The 25594-nt window shown below is 42.4% G+C and overlaps 1 protein-coding gene across 1 annotated transcript in view; it reads right to left on the bottom strand.

Moving 5' to 3' along the window:
• Positions 1–25594, bottom strand: part of LOC148900227 (SH3 and multiple ankyrin repeat domains protein 2-like) — a 281991-nt gene that overhangs the window by 83501 nt on the left and 172896 nt on the right. Inside the window, exon 11 of the mRNA XM_088993047.1 lies at positions 859–994. Coding sequence (XP_088849173.1) covers positions 859–994 — 136 coding nt within the window. The remainder of the gene's footprint in view (positions 1–858; positions 995–25594) is intronic.

Here is a 25594-nt window from a genome sequence, read left to right as displayed (position 1 = left end):
GAGTTCAAAGAGTTAATGGCTTGGGGGAAGAAGCTGTTTAAATGTCTGCTGGATTTGGTGCGCATGGATTGCATTGGAATGTTTTATCTTTGCTTTTCTTGTGGAAATCCTGATGCGGCCCAGCCTCACCAAGACTCTGCATTCGGTGGCCCTCCGGTAAATTGAGTTTGAGACCCCTGGTCTAAATTGATGATTCTGTGGCCATTGCTAACATATCAAGTGCTGTTCTGGGCTCAACCATATAAAACTACAGTGATCCCTCGCTACTTCGCGGTTCACTTATCGCGGCTTCAGTGCATCACATATTTTTTTTCAGGGGAAAACCTTTTTTTTTTAAGGAGTCTTTCTCCGAGAGAAGAACATTGTTATCGTTAGTCTTTGGCACTCTTTCTTTTTTGTCTTTCTTTTTTTGGAGAATAGAGAACAGCTCATGGAACAGCTCATGGAGCTGATGAGCTGTCAAAGCCAGTGTTTGATTTTATTCTGCTTTGTTTGCAGTGTTGTTTCTTTTACTTTGTTTGCACATTTGCATGTCATTAATTAAAAAAAAAATCTATATTCTCAAAAAAAAGAAAGACAACAAAAGAAAGAGTGCCAACAACTACAGATAACAACGTTCTTCTCTTGGAGAAGGACTCCTTAAAAAAATACTACATTGTACTTTGTGGATTTCACCAATCAGGGCTATTTTTGGAACGTATTTTTGGAACGCTGATGTAAGTTGATGTATGAAAAAAGCGCTCCAGTATATGGTTTGCACTGACAAAGAGAAATAAACCTGCTATGTCAGGATGACATGATAACATTTTGCAAAATGGAAACAGTCCCGCTGTACTGTACCATTTAATAGCAAACTACCTTTTTTACGTGCTGTGTCCTCGGGGTCCAGATTCCGGCTCACTGTCACCACCTTGATCCAAAGGCGGTTCCCACCCTGCCGAATCATGTTGACCACCTGTCTGTGGCCCACCTTCACCACATTCTCTTGATTCACCTACCATATGAACGAACAAAAGCACGCACACACGCGCGCACACACACACACACACACACACACACACACACACACACACACACACACACACACACACACACACACACACACACAAACACACACGCGCACGCACGCACGAACACACACACACACCAAATGTATTTAATGGTAGGGCTTTAAGAAAGCCATTCAGATAAGAACATGTTACGTTAATGCATATGTGGAAACCACTGTCTGAAACTCATGACAAAAAGTTAACGGAAACCGGGGCAGACAACTCTGAAAAGTTGCCTGCCCGGCCATAAAGTTGCCTGCTTATTTTTCACAACTTGAAACAATCAGACAACTAATTGCAAAAAAAAAAAAACAATTGTTGCAAAGTATGAAGGCGTTTATTTTTTATTAAGAATGTGCCTACCACAAATGATCCCTTACTTAATTTAGCGTAAATATCCCTTGCTGATGATTTTGCTCCAGTTAATCGTTTGTCCATACACTCTTCGTCATATTCCACAATGCAATGTTTGCGTTGCGTCATCTGCTACAAGCCACGTGAATTCTTCTTTCCACGATGCTTTTAATGTGCGTTCAATTTCTAAGCGCCTTTCAAAACTCTCAAGGACACTTTACAGTCACGGGATAATGTACGTTTATGTTTTGTAGCGTCCTAAATTTTGTTTGCTTCTTTTGAATCTTTCTTTCTGTGCATCTACTTTGGAAAATGAACGACCTTATAACGCTCGGGAAAGACGGAAGCACGAAGAAGGCTTCTGATTGGCTGCCGTGCCGAGTATGCAAATTGCCAAATGAACCGACATTTTGAAATTTCCAAACCAAAAGATTTTAAAATCTGAATAATTCACTCCAATTTCGAAATCTACGTTCAAACGTTGGCTTTATTGAATAAAGCCAACGTTTGATTTGAAAAAATAATCTTTTTTTTTTTTAAGAAGTTGTCGGCCACCCAGGCGGAGATGTTTTGTAAGGGCGGCGCCCCGGGCGTCGAACTGACGCAGACGTTATTTCAGATACTGGTGGAAACAGAATGATAATTAGATTTGATAATGATAATGATAATTAGATTTAATCTGAGTATGTTTGTGATGTGGTCTCAAATATGTGCACCCTTACCATCTTTGACATCTGATAAGTAACAGAAGCAATGACATTGGAATTCACGTTTGAAACTTGTCGTTGCACCATGGTTCATTCCTACTTAAATGACACATTCACCAGGTCCCAGAATAAAATAGACACATTAAAACCAATTCTCTCTTGAAACGTTGCTAACTGTTGCTTTCCCAGAAGTGCTTTTTTTGTCAGATAAAGTTTAGAACTACAGTTGGTAGTTTGGATTATATAGTATGTCTGGTGAATGCATAAACCATTTACATTGTCATATATGATCAGTAATTCCTTTGTAAAACATTTCAAGTCTTTTTGTTTTTTTCTTGTTCCTCATAAAGTGAAATGCTATGCTAAAAATATAATTGCGTTTGGCAATGCCTCAATTTTTGTATTTCACTATCTGCCGTTTCACTTTTAATGTTTGTTATTCATGTTGCTTATATTAAAATGTGCCATTTGATTTTGTTTGTACATTCCAACAAATTCATGCAATTGCAAGCTAATGAAGAAGGCTCAATATTTAAAATACTGACATGACTTGTTGCTTCTATTCTATTTGCCTTATCATGCACTGGGCCCCTATATGTGAAAACAGTAATAAGACATTTATTGATGGTACGTCTGATCGTGCAAAAAAAACATGGTACTTTAGAAATGATAGATAAAAGACAATAAAACACAATGACAAAACAAATAAAAACATGAAGTATTCAACCAGATAACCAACCAACCAGCCAACCTGGCCAAGGAGATTTTTACTGGGAGCTGCTCAATTCATGCCTCATTATCCATCTACCTGCAAGTTGAGTGACATGCAATATTCATGTAATTGATAAGAAATCCATATCTGGTCGCTCTGTCATCAAAGATGATCAGAACACGTTTCCTTGAAATTCAGCACGATGTGCATTGATGTGAAAACATGTATGCCCTCTTCTCGTCTTCTTGATTCCACACTTAAAGATAATCAAATCAATGTAAATATTAGACAAAGTGAACCCAGCATAAAATTATTTTAATCAGCAAGCAAAAAAAAATAATATTCAAAGCCGTCCGTAAATACTAATTCTGGATTATTATCTTCGGAAAGCTGAGTTGTTTGTCCACTTCTTTCAAGAAATCACTTCCTTTTTAACCTTTCTGACAAAATGAAGTCTGGAATAAATAACAAAAAGATAGCTAATGTGCTGTCACAGATCCTACTTTCGTGTTTGCATTATGGCTTCCTCATTAATTTTGGTGGACTTTGTTGGCTTCCGCACTTGCAGTTTATCAGGAATCACCATCCGTGTATACGAACTCTGTTGATCGACAAGCAAGTGGCAGATGATTTGTGAATTGGGAGTGGCATAAAGACCTTTTTGATGCCATTTTTGGATGTTTTGCTGTTAACTATTTATTCTTGCTTGTCTTTTCCCAGTGTCTCCCTGCCTCTGCTGTTTCCCGACGAACCTTGTGAACCTACAATTATCTTGGTCCTCATTCGCTCTTAGATCCACTGCTACTTCAACCTTTCTTGTACCATAACGATGACAAACAAAATAAATGACATTTGTGGGTCTGCAAAACCAATTCCGAGAGCTTCAGGACTTCAGCGAAACATGGTTAGAGCCAATAGCTACAAATATAACAATGAGGAACAGCCGGCCTAAAAAAAATGTTCCTAATACACAACAACAATTCATCCAGCAAGTCACAAAGGAAGCCAGGACAATATTTAAAATACTGCAGCTTCCATTGGGGTTAGTTTTCGTGACATAACTAACAACCAGTTGGGGGTGAAAACCACTCCTACCCAAAGATGAGAAGGTTTCTTCAGCCGTCATCTGTACAAATTTGAAGGTTTCGGACGTTTCGCCTTCATTCCAAGAGGCTTCGTCAGCGAACTAAAGTCTGACTGGTCGTATCGGCCCTATTTATATATCCCTAATGTCCAGACATGGCGGCGCCGGACAAAGCTATGATACGTCCTTACTCTCAGGTTGGGGGGAGCAGAGGACCACTCCCTGCGACCCCACTGATTGTTCCTACATTCCTGACTAACGACTGGCCTATTTGCCCCACTCCCACCGGTATCACCTCATCAGCATTACGAATGTTGCCTAACCTGTTTTGCCGAAGCAGGCTATTGTATGAACGATCCAAATTGAACCTCACCCCACCAGACCGGTTTAATGAAGGATTTTGTTGTTTTATAAGAATCACTTCTTTTACCCCCCTTTCAAACCATCTATGTTCTTCCTCTCCTCTTTTATAATTACTTTACAATCCAAGAAGGCTAGTTGGTTCTCTTTAATGTCCTCACGAGTAAATTTAATGTTGATGTCTACAGAGTTGAGGTGATCTGTGAAGGATTGAATTTCTTGTTTTTTAATTATGACAAAAGTATCGTCTACATATCTAAACCAGTGTCTAGGTTTTGTCCCCGGGAAGGATGTGAGGGCCTGTTTCTCCATCTCTTCCATGTACAGATTAGCCACTATGGGTGAAACTGGTGAGCCCATCGCACAACAATGAATTTGTTTATAAAATTTCTCCCCAAATTGAAAATACGTAGATACGTGAATTCTGCTCTTTACCAAAAAATGCCAAAAGAGAATGTTTTTGTGACATCAAGCGTCAGCACAACTGTCCAAAAACAGAAGCATGTTGACTTTTGAATGACTGAATGAAAAAAAAAAATGAATTTAGGTTTGAAAGTGGCGAAGTCAGAGTCGAGACTTGGATCTAATTGCTAATTGAAATGCTGTGGCATAACTTTAGATAGCCTGTTTCATGAATGACAACCCTCCAGTGTGCCAAGAAGAATGTACCAAAATAACTCCAGAGATGTAAAACACTCATTGGCAGTTAAACAAAACGCTTGATTTCAACTAGTTATTTAGTTTCAGGAGGAATAACCTTTTGCACATAGCACCAAGTAGATGTAAATACTGGATTTAATGTTCATTGTACCATTGTCTACAACCATATTTTCCGGTGTATAAGGCGCACCGCACTATAAGGCGCACCCCAATGAATGGTGTATTTTCAAACTTTTCCCATATATGAGGCACACCACGGACCTTCAATAAATGACAAAATATTTTCCACATATAATATATAAATATATAAAAGTTATACAAATATAAGGCACACCGCATTATAAGGCGCTACAGTAGAGTCTAGGGTTACGCACTACTTCTTCAACAAGGGGAAATGGAGTCAGCGGCTGTTGATAGTAGTTGTGAAACCTGTTGTGGCTCAATATCACTTCACATACATATCGCAGGGTTGTCTATTGAAGAAAATAAAGGCTTTTAGGTGTGCTTTATACACCCGAAAATAGGGTATTTAGAACTGTTAAATGATCTTCAACATTAGCAAAAAGTTATCAGAATCAGAATAGGAATCAGAATCAGAATAATTTTTATTGCCAAGTATGTAGGACAAATGGAATTTGTTTCCGGTAGAACACGCTGCACTAGTATCATCATCCAAGTGGCACTATACAGTTCCATTTGGGCTACTGTTGAAAAAGTTCAAAGAGTTCAAAGAGTTTATGGCTTGGGGGAAGAAGCTGTTTAAATGTTTGATGGATTTGGTGCACATGAATCGGTAGCGCCTGCCTGAGGGGAGTAGCTGGAAAAGGTGGTGGGCAGGGTGTGGAGGGTCCAGTAGGATTTTGAGAGCTCTAGTTTGGATTCTTGCAGTGTGCAAGCCCTCGAGAGTGGGTAGGGCGGTGCCAATGATTTTTTCCGCCGTCCTAACTGTCCGTTGAAGTCGGATTTTGTCCATTTTTGTGGCGGCCCCGAACCAAACGGTGATGGAAGAACACAGGATGGATTCGATGACAGCCTTGTAGAAATGTTGCAGCACCTCCTGTGGCAGGCCATGCTTCTTTAGCAGCTTCAGGAAGTACATTCTCTGTTGGGCCTTTCTCAAGACAGAGTTGCTGTTGACCTCCCACTTCATGTCCTGGGAGACTGTCATTGACATGAGGCAGCTGGATAGTGTGAGGGGTAGCTGTGGTGATGGATGTTTCCTGAAGTCCACGATCACCTCTACTGTCCTGAGCGTGTTCAGCTCCAGGTTGCGTCGGCTGCACCAGAGCTCCAGGTGCTCCACTTATTGTCGGTACGCAGACTCGTCGCCGTCTTTGATGAGACCGATGACCGTGGTGTCGTCTGCGAACCTTATGAATTTGACAGCTGGGTGCGTTGAGGTGCAGTCGTTCGTGTAGAGAAAGAAGAGCAGTGGAGAGAGGACGCATCCTTGCGGGGCTCCAGTGCTCGTGGTTGGTGTTGAGGATGATATATTTCCCAGTCTGACCTGTTGTGTCCGTCCTGTCAGGAAGCTGCGGGTCCACTGGCAGATCGTAGGGGACACACCAAGCTGGAGAAGTTTGGGGATGAGGAGTTCTGGGATGATGGTATTGAACGCAGAGCTATAGTCCACAAACAGGATCCTTGCGTAGGTTCCTGTGTTGTCAAGGTGGTCAAGGATGTGGTGCAGTCCGATGTTGACTGCATCCTCCACAGACCTGTTTGCCCGGTAGGCAAACTGAAGAGGATCTAGCAGATGTCCGGTGATGTTCTTTAGGTGGTTCAGCACGAGGCGTTCAAAGGACTTCATGACCACAGACGTCAGAGCAACAGGTCTATAGTCGTTCAATCCCGAGGGTGCTGGTTTCTTTGGAATTGGGACGATAGTAGACTGTTTGAAGCAGGATGGGACTTCACACCGCTCCACGGATCTGTTGAAGATTCGTGTGAAGACCGGAGCCAGCGGGTCAGCGCAGACTTTCAGGCAAGAGGGGGACATTCTGTCAGGTCCCGCAGTTTTCTTGATCTTCTGCTGCTTATAGAGCCATTTAACGTCCAGTTCGTGGATCTGTAGGACAGAGGGCGCAGATACGGTAGTTTCTGGTAATGGTGGGCAGACCAGGGAAATGGGGGGGTCCTTTTCAAATCGGCAAAAGAATGTATTTAACTCATCAGCCATACCATTGTTGTACACTGCTTGAGGGGATGGTAAACGATAATTTGTTTGATTTGAGGCCATTCCACACCGATGCAGAGTCGTTAGCGGAGAACTGTTTGTTAAGCCTCTCCGCATAACTTTTCTTTGCGATGTTAATTTCCTTTGTCAGTCTGTTTCGGGCGAGTCTGTAAACTGCTCGATCGCCGCTTCTAAATGCGGACTCTTTCTGTTTCCTAAGCTGCCTGAGTTTGGGAGTGAACCATGGTTTGTTGTTGTTGAATGAGCGGAAGGACTTTGTTGGTATACACATGTCCTCACAGAAACTAATGTATGATGTTACAGTGTCTGTGTATTCATCCAAAGTGCCAGTTGAAGTTTCAAAGATGCTCCAATCAGTGCAGTCTAAGCATTCTTGTAGCGCTAACTTTGCTTCATTAGTCAATTTCTTAATAGTCATGACTACCGGTTTTACACATCTGAGTTTCTGTCTGTATGTGGGAATTAAGTGGATTAAATAGTGGTCAGAAAGACCCAATGCTGCATGCGCAACAGATCGGTATGACCCTTTGTGTGCTGTGTAACAGTGATCGAGAATGTTTTCTCCTCTGGTGAAACAGTCAATATGCTGCTTATATTTGGGAAGTTCACGGTTTAAACGCGTTTGATTAAAATCGCCCAAAATGATCAGGGGTGACTGGATACTTTAGTTCGAGTTTGTTTACATGGTCCGCTAGCGTTTGTATACACGCGTTAGCATTAGCTTGTGGCGCGATGTACACGGCGACGAGAATAAAGGAAGGGAACTCACGTGGCGAGTAGAATGGCTTGCAGTTGAGAGACAGCAATTCCAAGCCAGGGCATCGTCGAGCATCGTGACATTGGTGCACCATTCTTCGTTGATGTAGAAGCATGGTCCACCGCCTTTGGATTTCCCCGATTGCTCCGTGTCGCGGTCGGCTCTGAGGAGACGGAAGCCGGGTAGGTGTAGCGCGGAATCCGGGTGGCGGTCACTGAGCCAGGTCTCAGTGAAGCAGACCGCAGCAGAACGTGCAAATGTTTTATTGTTTTTTGTCAGAAGAAGAAGTTCGTCCATCTTGTTTGGTAGTGAGCGTAGATTAGCGAGATGGATCGATGGGAGCGGCGTTAGAAATCCACGCTGCCATAACTTGACGAGCATATACCCCTCCTACGCCGGCATCTCAAAGCTCCGTACAGAGCTGCTGCGCCGCTCGCGAGCAGCCCCGAAAAACCTGGTAGATTTTGTTGTGTCTGTGAAAATAGTCCAACAGTGGATTCCCCAATGCTCAGTAACTCTTCCCTCGTGTAACTAAGTCGCGTGGGGTCGCAAAAAAACAAATGAAAATGACAAAACCAGGAACAATACTAGGGAGCGTGTGACTGAGGGTGCCATTCGCGGCGCCATCTTGTTTCGTCTTTATGTGGATAAATGTTTTGTAACTTGCAATGCCTGCTGACAATATGAATTATAACCACGTGTGAGATTGGCTACAGTAGAAACCTTTACAATCGCACATTTTAGCTGTGGAAATTGATGCTTAAAGGACAACCGACACCTCTGGACAAGTTGTGTCCATAATTTGTAAAATCACTTCAAATGACTTCTACTGAGCGCATTTTACAAAGATTCCACCGCATATAGCTATACGTATATTTACGTTTTAAGACTCGTGCTGAATATTCAGGAAGTCTTGTTTTCGAGTTGATGATGATGCCTGACGTAACGTCACGTCAGGAACGCCCCTGACCGAGAAAGCGACACACAATGCATTTTGTGTACTTTGTTTGGTCTGAAAACATCGTGTTGATCCGTGTTGATTGCAAAATTAGAAGGAAAAACACATAAATCATGCAATGGTGAATCGTTGTGTGTCGCACCAAAACTACCAATTGCGCTAACACCATAAAAGTGGACACAAATTCTCAGCAAATCAGCCCATTTCCAACAGAGCTTGTACGCCATCTTGTGCATTTTCTGGGGCCTACATTGGAGTCCAGACGGCTCAAATTGATACGGAAGGACTTCTTTAATCGATTGCAAACATTTATGCTTTCCTCTTCAGAACTATTTGAATCATATTCATAACTGGATGAGTAACAAGAAAGCATCTTCTCCGAATCTGAACTCTGAAGCCATTGTATGTGTCTTGAGTATCCTGGCGTGACGTCACGAAGAAGGTGGCGGGACCATCTCTTTTTATTAGTGTTTTGCATTTCACTAAAAATATCAGCCTGCGTGTTTTGGGTATTTTAGATGCTATAAAACGTTTTTGTGATGTCAGTTAGGAAACCAAAAAATGGTGTTGGTTGTCCTTTAATGGACGACACTGCACACCTCCCTTTTCTCTCCATTCTCATCATTCTTTCAACTAATAACATTTATAATAATATGGATGATAAAAGTGGAGGATGGTGGAAATAACAGCAGTAGAGGGAGATGGCATGAAAAAGGATCAGAGAGAAAGATAGTGACATCTCCAGGGGTTTTAATCGCTCACGTACAGTGTTGGGATCAACATCACCAGGACAGGGATTGTACTACAGTAAAGTCTCGTTATATCGATATCGGATCAGAATCAGAATCAGAATCATCTTTATTGCCAAGTATGTAGGACACACAAGGAATTTGTTTCCGGTAGAACACGCTGCACTAGTATCGTTGTCAAAAAAACTGCTAAGTGGCACTATACAGTTCCATTTTGGCTACTGTTGAAAGAGTTCAAAGAGTTAATGGCTTGGGGGAAGAAGCTGTTTAAATGTCTGCTGGATTTGGTGCGCATGGATCGGTAGCGCCTGCCTGAGGGGAGTAGCTGGAAAAGGCGGTGGGCGGGGTGCGGAGGGTCCAGTAGGATTTTCCGCGCCCTAGTTTGGATTCTTGCAGTGTGCAAGTCCTCGAGAGTGGGTTGGGCGGTGCCAATGATTTTTTCCGCCGTCCTAACTGTCCGTTGAAGTCGGATTTTGTCCATTTTTGTGGCGGCCCCGAACCAAACGGTGATGGAAGAACACAGGATGGATTCGATGACAGCCGTGTAGAAATGTTGCAGCACCTCCCGTGGCAGGCCATGCTTCTTTAGCAGCCTCAGGAAGTACATTCTCTGTTGGGCCTTTTTCAGGATAGAGTTGGTGTTGACCTCCCACTTCATGTCCTGGGAGACTGTGATTCCCAGGAACTTGAAGGTCTCAACGGTTGACACCAGGCAGTTGGATAGTGTGAGGGGTAGCTGTGGTGATGGATGTTTCCCGAAGTCCACCATCATCTCAACTGTCTTGAGCGTGTTCAGCTCCAGGTTGTGACGGCTGCACCAGAGCTCCAGCTGCTCCACTTGTTGTCGGTAAGCAGACTCGTCGCCGTCTTTGATGAGACCGATGACCGTGGTGTCGTCTGCGAACTTTATGAATTTGACAGCTGGGTGCGTTGAGGTGCAGTCGTTCGTGTAGAGAGAGAAGAGCAATGGAGAGAGGACGCATCTCTGCGGGGCTCCAGTGCTCGTGGTTCGTGTTGTGGATTATATATTTCCCAGTCTGACCTGTTGTGTCCGTCCTGTCAGGAAGCTGAGGGTCCACTGGCAGATCGTGCGGGACACACCAAACTGGAGAAGTTTGGGGATGAGGAGTTCTGGGATGATGGTATTGAACGCAGAGCTGTAGTCCACAAACAGGATCCTTGCGTAGGTTCCTGTGTTGTCAAGGTGGTCGAGGATGTGGTGCAGTCCGATGTTGACTGCATCCTCCACAGACCTGTTTGCCCGGTAGGCAAACTGAAGAGGATCTAGCAGAGGTCCGGTGATGTTCTTTAGGTGGTTCAGCACGAGGCGTTCAAAGGACTTCATGACCACAGACGTCAGAGCGACAGGTCTATAGTCGTTCAATCCCGAGGGTGCTGGTTTCTTTGGAACTGGGACGATAGTAAACTGTTTGAAGCAGGATGGGTTATATCGATAATATTTCTATGCACGCACGGAGAACATTACATGCAAACAGGGTCGGACATATCGATAGTCCCGGTTATATCGATATTTTTTCGGACTCCCTTGAATATCGATATAATGAGACTTTACTGTAATTGGAAACACCACAACAGCTGTTTCACAATGACCTCCTCCACACACTCGTGCACAAGCGGACACATTTACTTTCCATAGGGTTAGGATCATGTAATTTACTCCTTCCTCCACCCTGTTATACAATAGTGATGGTTACAGATAGGGACGTTCTTTACAGCTCACGTGGACATACAAGGAACTTCTCTGCACCCAAATATATTTTATCCTTCTTGTATAAAACTGCCAGCACAAAAGGGATAACAAATCAATCCTCAATTAAAAATCTACTTGGGTTCTTAAACATGTTTCCTTCCTAGAGGTATAGTGTTCACCCATCACTATTTATTTATTTATTTATTCCCACTCCCAGTACAAGTACTAGTTCACATGATTATAACAGTGGATTCTATCTCAACTGACAAGACATCAGAGGTTGTACATGATTGACTTAAATGCACGGTCTTCATTTCTATCACTTTTTGTATACCTTTATGGTACACAAAGCCCCTGACCTAATCACACAATTATTAATGTAACTCAAAGCTCATTTCAAAGAGGGCTCAGTACTTTCCTCAAGGATGCTTACACAGATTATTAAACCCACAGCTTTCAGTTTAGCAGTTGACCACTCTACCACTCGAGTCACACTCGCCACATCACAGAACTGACTCGAAGTGACAGAGCCACAGTCACAGATCAACGGCAAATTTGGAGTCTTCAGTTAACATAACGTTAACATTTGGCCAATGGTAACATATGAAGAAAATCTTGGAATCAAACATTAAACTAAGAATGGTTCCCAAAACGTTTTTCAGCTCAAAAGGCTCAAATCGGAAGTCTGGTTCTCCCCAGGACCTGACATTACAAAATACAAACATTGTATTTAGTGATGCACAGAAACTACTAATTGAGGAGAAAAAGCAACTGTTATCGTTCTTATTTTGGAGGAAAAGGAAGTTATTGATTGATGCTATTGATGGGAAAAAAACTGTATTCAAATATTGCTAATTGTAGTGCCTTAACTCATAGTGTACAAAGAAACTATCAACTATTTGACTTCTTGTCAAATAAAGTAACAGACGGTATTTAACTGACATACAGTAACCAATATATAAACAGTTGCGACCACCACTTTGCCCTTCGGCACATTGTTGAACAACCAATCCATTGTGCAGTATATGTATACAGTGGCTTATGAACTTAATTGGTTCCCAGACAGAGTGTGTAAGGCAAAACATGTGTATCCCAAAAAAATAATTTCCCATAGGAAACCATTAAAATGAGAATAATCCGTTGCCAGGTCCCCATAAAACATAATTTTCTACTTTCAAATTTTTCTAAGCCTTAAAACGACACAAAATATACCTTATTTTATGTATAATAAATGTGCTATGGTATAATAATTAAAGAAACAAATTGTACAGTATAATAAAGTCGTTTTATTTACCTTTGTGATGGTCGTTGATGGCTTGATAGAATGGAGTGGCCAGTTTCATCAGCATTAAACACTTGACGAGGAACGTAACCTTCTTCTTTCACCATCTTGAGGAATGATACCTTGTAGGTGTAAGAAGCAATTCTCATAAAACAACAAAATCCTTCATTAAACCGGTCTGGTGGGGTGAGGTTCAATTTGGATCGTTCATAAAATAGCCTGCTTAGGCAAAACAGGTTAGACATTTGTAATGCTGATGAGGTGATACCGGAGGGAGGGGGAAAACAGGCCAGTCATTAGTCAGGAATGTAGGAACAATCAGTGGGGCCACAGGGAGTGGTCCTCTGCTCCCCCCAACCTGAGAGTAGGGACCTATCATAGCTGTGTCCGGTGCCACCATGTCTGGACATTAGGGATATATAAATAGGGCCGATACGACCAGTCAGACTTTAGTTCGCTGACGAAGCCTCTTGGATAGGAGGCGAAACGTCTGAAACCTTCAAATTTGTACAGATGACGGCTGAAGAAACCTTCTCATCGACACTCCAACAATGTGAATATCATTAAATGTTGATCTATCTGCTTATTTTATGTATTTTATTATTAAAATATTCTGCCTATTTGCCCCCTGTGGTGATTGTCTTTCTGTGTGGACAGTTAAGTTTGTCTTAAAATTAATATAGCATATTTTTACCCTCACATTGCTTATGTTCACTAGCCTGTAATCTTAATGCATGTTTCTTACCAGACTTACTGTTCATTATCTGCAGTACATTGTTGTGTACCTTAAAACATCTAAGTAAACGTTTATGATTGTTATTTTCTATTTAGTTTGTTTCTAGTGTAAAACTGGAGCGGGATTCCCATAGGATGGGAGGTAATTTTAAAGTCGAGTGGTTAGCACAACGGCTTCACAGTGCAGAGGTCGCCGGTTCGCGTCCCGGTCCGGCCTCCCTGTGTGGAGTTTGCATGTTCTCCCCGGACCAGCGTGGGTTTTCTCCGGGTCCTCCGGTTTCCTCCCACACTCCAAAAACATGCATGGCAGGCAGATTGACCACTCCAAATTGTCCCTAGGTGTGAGTGTGAGAGTGACTGTTGTATGTCTTTGTGTGCCCTGTGATTGGCTGGCAACCAATTCAGGGTGTCCCCCGCCTCGTGCCCGAAGACAGCTGAGATAGGCTCCAGCAACCCCCGCAACCCTAATGAGGAATAAGCGGTACGGAAAATGAGATGAGATGAGATGAGATTTAGAGTGTTCAATCAGCCTGTGAGGCTTGTTTTTGGAATGTGGGAGGAAACTGGAGGACTCAGAGAAATCCATGCAGGCCTGAGGAGAACATGCAAACTCCACACAGGAAAGCCATAGCTGGAATTGGTACCTTTGCATTTTGAGGTTAATGTCATAACCCCTGGACATGGGACACATTATTTACTCTTTTACCCAACAAAAAAACATGAAGGTATGATTAATGATTCTATTCATTAAGAATAGAGGTAAGATCCGACTAACATCCGGCGCGACTTACGATCATCCAGACTTACGACCACGACCACCAGACCCAATTTTTTATTTTTATTTTGATTCTACGCCTGGCACCGCAACGTGCTAGCAGCCCGGCAACGCGTACAACAACTTTGGCCAGACAGCATCTTACTCTCACACATCGTGTGATGGCACCAGAGGGGGGAATGTCCACCGACGTCGGCGGCGGCGAGGCCAGGACGAGAGCCGAGGTGGGTGGGGCGTCGGTGCTCGGAATTGCCGTGACGAGAACACCGCGTCGGGCCCATGCCGCCGCTGCTTCTTTGAGACAGTTCGTTCTGCTTTGGGGCGAGGTGGCGGGTCGGGCTCATCGGCGCCGCAGATGGCCGCGGGGTTGGGCCGTGCGTCGGCGTGGGGAGCGGAGTAAGGCCGGGGAGAGGGCAACCAGTAGAACCCCGAAACCCTGAACCACATCGACCCTCCCTCATGGCGTCCCAATCAGATCTTTTGCAAGTCACTTAGCACCAAGTTCCGTTCCGATCGTTCCGTTTAGTCGGAACGGAACCCGGTCATAAGTCGGATATTACCTGTACATGAATCTAAAAACTTGAAAAGGTATTTCTCCCATATTTAAAAAGCATGCATGGCAGGCTACTTTAACATTGTAAATTTTCCCTATGTGTGAGTGTGAGCATGGATAGTTGTTCGTCTGAATGAATGAATGAATGCATGAATGTTGACGTTGAATTATCACCCAGCTCTAAGTATTCATCTACCCATCCATTCATTCATCCATTTTCCGAACGGGTTTATGCTCACTAGGTTTGCTAAAGGTTTCTTAGAGGTTACATACACACATCCGTTGTAATCATTATTAGAATACGAGCAATCGATCCTCCAAGTTCTTGCAGACCACCTTGCTAAGAAAGTACATGAAAGGAAAGGACAAAGGTAGCCTGGAGATATATATGGTATTTTCATTTCACCATAAATTGATAACACTGTTATCCAACCCTAAATTTGCCGAACAACTTGCCATGATACTTTTTAATTGCAGCCCAGTGGCTGGACCCCGTTGACCATAATTTTGGGCCCAGTGCAAAGTGCTGTTGAACTGTAGGCATGGGCCAACTCTTCTATCGTTAGGCGTTTTCTTTTTTTACAGGCTGCTCATCACATTGTCTTTGAATCAAGGGCAGGACTGGGGCACAGTCTAGACCAGGGGTTGGCAACCTTTACGACACAAAGAGCCATTTGGACCCATTTCCCACAGAAAAGAAAACACTGGGAGCCACAAAATCCTTTTATATATTCTCCGTTTATGAATGGCTTCCCGTGCCTGACTATTTCCTGAGCGGCCACAAAACTAGCAAATGTAGCTGAATTTGTAGATTTCATCCACTTCATAAAATGATTTTTGCTCTGATCAGCCTTCCGCATCAGTTCCGAAACGGCTCTTTTTCTCTCATCTCCATCCGGATATTTTTGAGCAAAGGCTGTGTGTTTGTTCTGGAAATGTCTTGCGACATTTGACTTTTTGTTGTTTGCTAACTTCTCATTACATATTAAGCATACTGGTAAACCCGTCTCGTCAGCAGTGAAGGCGAACGAATCTGCCCACGTATCATTAAACGTTGTGTTTTCTTCACTTTTCTTTTCTTAGATGTGTCCAGAGTTGGCCTACCTGGGGGTCGAAAAATTCAAGAAATTGTGCGCAATTTGGCGATTGTGACCGGATATACGTCCACTGTTGATGGTTGTGACGTATATTATGAGCGACAAAAAAATTGTATTTATTTTGTATTATTTATAATCACCATAATTTTCAAATTTAGAATTACATTTTAAAAACGAACGAACTAAAATAATATACATTAAATTAAATACTCATTATTTATTTTCTAAAGCCGCAGGGAGCCGCAGCAGGGGGGTGAAAGAGCCACATGCGGCTCCGGAGCCGCGGGTTGCGGACTCCTGGTCTAGATAGAGCAGGATATTGGCATGCACACTATATGTTTAGATGGAACTTCAAAAAGATCCCCACTTATAGTTTAATCACAGATAGCGGCTGCAAAATTTGCACTTGGACACTGCCTTCAATCGCCTTGTCGCATGTCTACATGTGATAATTTTCACCCACGTAACAAAAGGGAGGAAACTCACAACTTAATGTGAAACTTATGTGGAACTGTCGCGGCTTGGAATTGAAGCGGGTTTATGTGGGACAGGAGATGTGAGACAATCTCTTTTTGTCAATGGATGCTACAGCTGCGTGTTTGCTTTCAACATTTAGCTTGTAGTAGACGTGCACATTCCACCATGACGTTTGATCAATTGCGGAAAAGGAGGCTTTGATCCTCTCCTCTTTCATCTTGACCGGCTTCATGTCACAAAGAGGGTTCAGAAAGTGCTGAAGAATGAATTATTCTCTGTGTCTTTGTATTGTCATATTATTTGTTATTTAGTTTTTTTTGTTTTTGTTTTTACTTTATATTACTTCCGGGTTGAGTGAACGCGGGCGTGTGTGGCTGCCGCTGCTCACCCACAGAAAAAAAGATCCTGTGACTATAAAGTGTCCTTAACAGTTTTGAAAGGCACTTATAAATGAAATGTATTATTATTATTATTATTATTATTATTATTAATAGCTTTTCTTACATCGTAGACAGGAATTCAAGCAGAAGCTGTCCTAAAACTATCAAGGTCACTGGGATGAGAACTATGATGCTGCAATCAAACAAGCAGTTCTAGGTTAAAATGTAACTTGAAGGTAGAAGACGTTTTTGATTGAAATAGCTATGATTTCACCATCCAATTTCAGAAGGTCTTAAATCAGGAAGGATCAGCTGTGGTGTATTAGAATTGTAAATATCCACAGCAATCATGAAACCAGTTGTCAAACCATTTTTCATGGAATTCCAATCATTGACCCACATACCTTCCATTACACCTCCATTACACCGTTAGACACGGCACTTTGCATCATATATATATATATATATATATATATATATATATATATATATATATATATATATATATATATATATATATATATATATATATATATATATATATATATATATACGGCTGGATAGCTCAGTTGATACGGCATCGGTTTGGCATATGCGAGACGAGGGTTTGAATCCCACTTGGGGCAGAGAAAAATGAGCACAAAAACATCATCCAGTGTGGGTCCTTGGGCAAGACTCTTCACGCTAATGCCTACCTCATACAATGATGAGAGACAATAAATGGAATGACATGCCGGCTCAGACGTCGCCCGGCCAAACAAGGTCTGCGTCGGGTGCTGGGGAACCAGAGCACCTTGATGAAAAATGGGCTACTAGAACAAAGCGGAGATGGACGAGATGCGATAACATGGCTCTGTTGGAATTCTACTACTCAAGCAACCCTAGTCAGACGGTTACATGCGGAGAATGGGGGCTGAATGGTTACTTCGAAACCCACAGTCACGGTTGACCACGAAACAACTAGTAGCTCAGTGTTCCAATATCCACAAACGGCAATTGCTATCACAACTTGAGATTGATGAGGTACAACACAAATTCCGAGGTGAAGGGCCCCAGGCTGCCACATCAGAGGAAGAGGAAGATACTGGAAAGGCATATGTGAGAAGGAGGTGCACAGAAGGAGGTAACAGCAGTGCACAATGGCTGGTGACTCTGAAAGAAGAGCACAGCAACCTCCTTGAACATAACCCAGTTACCATCACAGTGGCAGATATACAAGAAAGAGGTTCAGGTATGAAAAACTGGACCGCACCAGGTGTGGTGTGGACCATATGGTCCACACCTACTGGCTAAAGAAACTCACAGCCTAGCAGCACAAATGAACCAGTTGCTGATGGATGGGCTCACCCAGGATGGCTAACCGAAGGGCGAACAATCCTGATCATGAAGGATTCCTCAAAGGGTGCAGTTCCTTCCAACTATCGGCCAATAACCTGTCTCTCCACAACATGGAAGCTCATGTCAGGCATCATTGCGGCTAAGATAAGTGGACACGTGGATCAATACATGAGCAAAGCACAGAAAGGCATTGGTAGAGATACTAGAGGTGCCAAACATCAGCTGCTGGTTGACAGAACAGTCGCACAAGACTGCAGGTCCCGACATACCAACCTGTGCACAGCCTGGATTGATTACAAGAAAGCATATGACTCGATGCCACACACATGGATCACTGAATGCTTGGAGTTGTATAAGGTCAACAGGACCCTGAGAGCCTTAGTTGCAAACTGGATGAGAATGTGGAAAACCACACTTGAAGCCAATGGCAAGCCACTAACACAAGTGTCCATCAAATGTGGCATATACCAAGGTGATGCACTCTCCCCACTGCTGTTCTGCATAGGACTGAACCCCCTCAGCCAGATAATCGCCAAGACAGGCTATGGATACCGCCTCAGAAATGGAGCTACGATCAGTCACCTCCTCTACATGGATGACATAAAGCTGTATGCTAAGAGCGAAAGGGACATAGACTCCCTGATCCACACAACCAGGATCTACAGCAGTGATATCGGAATGTCATTCGGGCTGGAGAAATGTACTCGGATGGTGACTAAGAGTGGCAAGGTAGTCCACACTGAAGGGGTCTCACTCCCTGAAGGAACAATAGCAGACATTGAAAACAGCTACATGTACCTTGGTATACCATAGGCCAATGGCAACCTCGAACTAGCAACAAGGAAAGTGGCTACGACCAAATACCTCCAGCGGGTGAGGCAAGTCCTCAGAAGCCAGCTCAATGGCAAGAACAAGACCCGGGCAATAAACAGCTATGCCCTGCCAGTGATCAGATACCCTGCAGGAATAATAAGGTGGCCAAAGAAAGAGATTCAGACCACGGATGTTAAGACCCGGAAACTCCTCACCATGCAAGGAGGGTTCCACCCCAAGTCCAGCACCCTGAGACTGTACACAAGCCGTAAGGAAGTTGGCCGGGGACTAGTGAGTGTGAGAGCCACTGTCCAGGATGAAACATCTAAGCTCCATGAATACATCAAAGAGAAGGCTCCAACGGATCATGTACTCAGAGAATGTCTCAGACAATGGGGAACAGAGGATGAGGTGCTGGAAGAGGGACAATCATGGGAGGAAAAGCCCCTACATGGGATGTACCACCGAACAATAGCAGAAGTGGCTGATCTCAAGAAGTCCTATCAGTGGCTAGAGAGGGCTTGCCTAAAGGACAGCACAGAGGCACTCATCCTGGCTGCTCAAGAGCAGGCCCTGAACACCAGAGCCATCGAGGCACGGATATACCACATCAGACAAGACCCAAGGTGTAGGTTGTGCAAAGAGGCACCTGAGACAATCCAACACATAACTGCAGGGTGTAAGATGCTGGCAGGGAAAGCCTACATGGAGCGCCATAACCAGGTGGCTGGCATAGTCTACCGAAACATCTGTGCGGAGTATGGACTGGAAACCCCAAGGTCAAAATGGGAAACACCTCCCAAGGTGGTAGAGAATGACCGAGCAAAAATCCTGTGGGACTTCCAGATACAGACTGACAAGATGGTAATGGCCAACCAACCAGATATCGTGGTCATAGATAAAGGGGAAAGGAAAGCCGTTGTCGTGGATGTCGCGGTCCCGAGTGATGGAAACATCAGAAAGAAGGAACATGAGAAAATCGAGAAATACCAAGGGCTCAGAGAGGAGCTGGAGAGAGCCTGGAAGGTAAAGGTGAAAGTCGTGCCTGTGGTGGTCGGAGCACTCGGGGCAGTGACCCCCAAACTCGACGAGTGGTTGCAACAGATCCCAGGAACAACATCGGATATCTCGGTCCAGAAAAGCGCAGTGCTGGGAACAGCACGGATACTGCGCAGAACCCTCAAGCTTCATGGCCTCTGGTAGAGGACCCGAGCTAAAATGGGGGACAGACACCACCCATGAGGGGTGAGACGAGGATTTATATATATATATATATATATATATATATATATATATATATATATATATATATATATATATATATATATATATATATATATATATATATATATATATATATATATATATATATATATCACCCCACCAGACCGGTTTAAATGAAGGATTTAGTTGTTTTATGAGAATCACTTCTTTTAGCCCCCTTTCAAACAATCTATGTTCTTTCGGTAAGATTTTAACCTCATTGTCGTCAAATGAGTGGTTGTTAGCTTTTAGGTGCAAACGTACTGCTGATTGAGGCCCACTGGTATTATCCCTGCGATGTTGATAGTCTTTTTTTTGAGAATTTGTTGAGTCTCCCCAATGTACTGCTCTTTACAATTTTCATTCTTACAATGTATTGAATAAACTACATTACTTTGTTTTTCATTTGGTAGCCTATCTTTTGGAAGCACTAATTTTTGCCTTAACGTGTTTATCAGTTTGAAATAAGTAGGAATTTTGTGTTGCCAAAGGACTCTTTGTAATTTTTCAGAAACTCCTGCAATGTAAGGTACTGCTACTCCTGTCCTTTTTGTATCTTGAGAATTTTTGGTTTCATTCCCTATTCTTTCTTTCTGACATTTGTTGAATGACCACTGAGTGCTGTCCTGATATGTTTTGACTCCTTTTCTCTACCTTCAATGCTCGTTGGTATTAGTTTAGCCTTATGCTGGAGGGTCCTGATAACTCCTAGTTTGTGTTGCAAAGGGTGGTTAGAGTCAAAAAGTAAGTATTGGTCAGTGTGCGTAGCCTTCCTAAAGCCTTCTGTTTTTTGTCCTCTTTTATAATTACTTTACAATCCAAGAAGGCCAGTTGGTTCTCTTTAATGTCCTCACGAGTAAATTTAATGTTGATGTCTACAGAGTTGAGGTGATCTGTGAAGGATTGAATTTCTTGTTTTTTAATTATGACAAAAGTATCGTCCACATATCTAAACCAGTGTCTAGGTTTTGTCCACGGGAAGGATGTGAGGGACTGCTTCTCCATCTCTTCCATGTACAGATTAGCCACTTTGGGTGAAACTGGTGAGCCCATAGCACAACCATGAATTTGTTTATAAAATTTCTCCCGAAATTGAAAATATGTAGTATTAAGGCAGATTTTCAATAATTGGAAGATGTGATCTGGTTTAAGTTTGGTTCTTTCATGCAGAGAAACGTCCGCCAGCAGTCTCGTCCTCACCACTGAGACTGCTGCTGGGGTTGGGACAGATGTAAAGAGAGAAGTCAGTAGTAGTAGAATGTAGTGCTCATTTCAACCACATCGTTCTTTTTCTCTTGTGTCATGTCATGGCTCCACCTGATACACCCTTCTTGCACCCACATGACATTGAGCTCGTCACACGGTAGGATAACCACAATGAATTTCGTTCTAACAACACTTAATAACAAATTATTTCCCTATTCGTATGCAAAGTTGCAAATGCAACTGTGACAAATTAAGCCTGGAGGCCAATATTTCCTCAAAGCTGTTCTCTCCCCTTCTAATGTATACATTGCATCCAAAAAAATACTAAATACAATTAAAACCTGAAATGCATTGGCTTTTTGCATTTTCATATTCACATCATACAAAGCAAAGGAAACATTGATTTGATGCATGTGATTGACAGAGTGGGAGAGAAAAATCATTTTTAAAAAAGACAGAAAATGATGAGAGTGTGGGAGGATTGAGAGTGCCCGGGTGTTGTTTAATTATTAATGCACAGATCTTGATTGAAGGGGCCCACTTGTGTAATTTCACTGCACTGAATCTCAAGTCCTGTATGCTACACGGCTTCTTTGCGGTTACACTAATATTGTAGTAATATAACATTACCCTTGCATAGGGCTTGGTTAATGACATGACTACCATCGAGATGAAGCTTGTTTCATTTATATATGCTAACCGGTACAAATAAATTGTCAAATGGTTTAAAAACAAATGAAACGTCAGTTGCAGACAGCATTTTTTAGGATTCTTGTGCACCTCTTTGCCAATCCCCTCATGGTGATATTACGGAACACTAATTGTGGTTTACCTTTTCAATTTTTTAGACTCACGTGTTCTTGATGAAAAGCGTCTTGTGACTTCACATGTTTTGTCGGATAAAACAGCAAATAGAGTGGCCCAGTGATCCAGTGGTTACCACATTAACCTCACAGGGCCTTCCCATATGGAGTTTGCATGGTCTCGGCGGGCCTGTGTGGGTTTTCTCTGGGTCCTCCGGTCTCCTCCCAGATTCCAAAAACATGCGTGTCAATATGGTTGTTTTTTTTGTCTGTGTGTGCCCTGCGAATGGCTGGCAACCAGTTCATGGTGTCCCTTGCCTACTGCTCGAAGTAGGCTGCGATAGGCTCCAGCATACCCTACGACCCTTGTGACGATAAAGCGTTTCAGAAAATAGATGGATGGTTGGAAAATAGCAAAATTAAAAAAAAAAAAAAATTCTTATGACAGCAATGTCTGAAACTCATGACAAAAAGTTTGCGTACACCCGGGCAGACAACTCTGAAAAGTTGCCTGCCCGGCCATAAAGTTGCCTGCCCATATTTTTCAAAACTTGAAACACAAAAAGACAACTAATAAAAAAAACAAAACAAACAAACATTGTTGCGCAGTACAAAGGATTTTTTTAAATTAAGGAAGTACCTACCACAAATGCTCCCTTGCTTAATTTATGGTAAATATCCCTTGCTGAAGATGTTGCTCCAGTTTGTCATCATGGTGCACAGTGCAATGTTTGTGTTACGTTATGTGCTCAAAGCCACGTGGACTCCTCTTTCTAACGAAAGAACGATTGTTTGGCAATTTGCATACTCGGCACGGCAGCCAATCAGAAACCTGTTTCGTGCTTCGGACTATGCAGTGACTGTAAAATGTACTTGAAAGTTTTGAAAGCCGCTTAGAAAGAGGAGTCCACGTGGCTTGTAGCGGTTTGCTTGTGGCTTTTGCTTTATTGAATAAAACAAACGTTTGATTTGAAAAAAAAAATCTTTCTTATTATTTTTTTTTTCCTCGTAGAAGTTGTCGGCCACCCGGGCCGAGACGTTTTAAAAGTTGCACGCCTGACGTAAAAGTTGTACGCCCCGGGCCTCCGGGCAGACGTTATTTCAAACACTGATGACAGATTTCTGGATAATTCAAGTATATTTCGTTTGATTTACGAAATAAAACGTTTCATAAAATCCTTAAACCTAAACCAATTCTTACACACTTCTCTTATCCGTATCACATTAGTGTTCAATGATAGCCAAATTATGATGTATAGGTGGTTTGATTTTTTTTTAATAACATACCAACATTAGGCAACATCTGATCTTCGATTTTGGACAGCCACTGTGTGAATGCCTAATGCTGTTCACCCTGGAAGGCTAAGGTAATTTGTATGAATGTTCAGACATTTGGAAAGTTAGATGGCAAGACAAATCAATAATAAAACACAGCAAAAAAGCCTTAAAGCAAAAGCAAAGCAAAAGGCATGAGTTGACATGTTAAAACATTTCACAATATTAAGTATCAACATGCCTGTTTAACTGAAAGTGGTCAGAATGGAATTCATCTGATTTTTAATCCACTTTGATGACAATCATGTTTTTTCTACTGCAGTTACTGATACCTAACGCGATAAATCCGACCTAATCCGCCCAATGGAGGCATCAACTATTATGACACACACTTCTATTCTGGTCTGGGGTGACGGAGAGGTTTTAAGGTCTCATCTCATCCCTCCACTAAAATGACAAAAGAGGGATGCAGGGCAAAACAACCACTTTATTACAAATTGGCCCACTAGACAAACAAAGCGTATAGAGCAGTTATGTTCGAGCTGAAACCACACAAGACTAGCTTTTTTTTATTAATTTCTCCACAAACCACCAAAATAAGTGTGTATATAATTATTGTTCCGCTGTCACCTGCCATTCAGGGTTTTGACACATTTCAGAAGTGGCGAGTCTTTGCCACTGTTTTTGTGGTGATTTAAAATGTGAATTGCCATTACTTGGTGTGGTGACATCTCAAAGTAGAGCTCTACAAATGTATAACAGCTTTCACATTGAGATAAAGAACCAACTTCCGGGTCAAAAACAGCTTGACGGACGACTGCCAACCAGCGTCAAAACAAAAATTCCATGTATATAATGAAAAAGTTTGGTTTTTTTCCAACAAAAAAAAAGTAGCAGTACACAAAGCTGGGGTAGCGACTGCGACTACAGACCTCTCATTCAGTGAATGGGACCTGGTGAGCGATTGGATTGGATTGGATATGCCTTTATTAGTCTCACAGTGGAGAAATTTACATTTCACAGCAGCAAAGTGATGAAAGGAATGAAAGTAGAAAAACGAAATACATGAGCTGCTGGAAAGGCAGCCACTCTCGCGGCTTGAAGTCAAAAGAACAAAAAAAAACGAAATAACAAATAATATGACAGCATAGAGACAATATGACAATACAAAGACATAGAGACATTCATTCTTCAGGACTTGCTGTACCCTCTTTGATATGTGCAATTGCAAAATTTTATATTCCAACCTTTAATATTTTATGCATTAGTAGGGATGAAATGGTCAATATGGTTCTGTTGTTGTAAAACACAATAATATGTATAGGGTGGACTGTATTTTTCCAATTTTAGTGATGGCCTACAGCTGCCTCGCACATTTAAACCAGAAAATTGACTTGTGCAGCAAAGTTACTTGCATCATTGCTGTCGGCCAATCAAATGACAGTGACAATACGCCACTACTTGGCCCAAAGCAAGTGGTGATTTCAAACCATCTCCGAGATTGTTCTGAAAAGTGTTTCCATTTGAACCTGAAAAGTGTTTCCATTAGAACCTGAAAAGTGTTTCCATTAGAACCGCTTTGCCCTGGAAAAGTCTAATGAAAAAACTTCAACTCGTATCGGTCCGCCTCACTTCCATCCCACCTGTTCTTCTTTGCCATTGCTTCAAAAGTGCTTCATCCCCTGATGCCACATTTGAACTGTTTCAAGGATACTTTGAGCCTCCGACTACCCCCTAAGCTCTATCAACCACTTGGGTACCATCACCATTGAAGGATTCTCCCATTTAATGCCACCCATCAATTAAAAGTCTTGTTGTGTTGAGTTGTGCTTTTGGGTTAATACTAGTATCTTGACAGCCATGAATCTTGTGACGACCATCTCTCATCCTACTACTATGATTCCTGACTGCATATCTTCAAAACCGTACCTTACCACCGTTTTTAAACCTATATTGTCTTAGTTAAATGTTAATTTGCAGGCCCCAAGCCACATTTAGCAAGTGCTGTATTATTGTGTTGGGCTTGATTTAAAAATAAACATCAGCTCCCAGAACACAGCGGGGACAGGCATGCTGCTCTTTATGTGCTGCACCGAAAAATGTATTATTTATGGGATGGGATGCTGCCACTTTGTTATTTTAAGGCTGTAAGTAATGTGACTTTTTGTGTCTTTTGGGCTTCAGCGTGTTCATACAGATCTGTGAAGGTCCATTCAAGTGTTGTGTGCATATTGAGAAAATGGTGGGCCAAAATTCAAACAAGCACTGCCTGCCACACTCAACAACTAAACCTCTCCCA

This window comes from Hippocampus bargibanti, linkage group LG03 (genome assembly GCF_051943395.1).
Source record: "Hippocampus bargibanti isolate YZ-2025 linkage group LG03, ASM5194339v1, whole genome shotgun sequence".
In the NCBI taxonomy this organism is placed as follows: domain Eukaryota; kingdom Metazoa; phylum Chordata; class Actinopteri; order Syngnathiformes; family Syngnathidae; genus Hippocampus; species Hippocampus bargibanti.
This window is presented reverse-complemented; position numbering and strand designations above follow the sequence as displayed.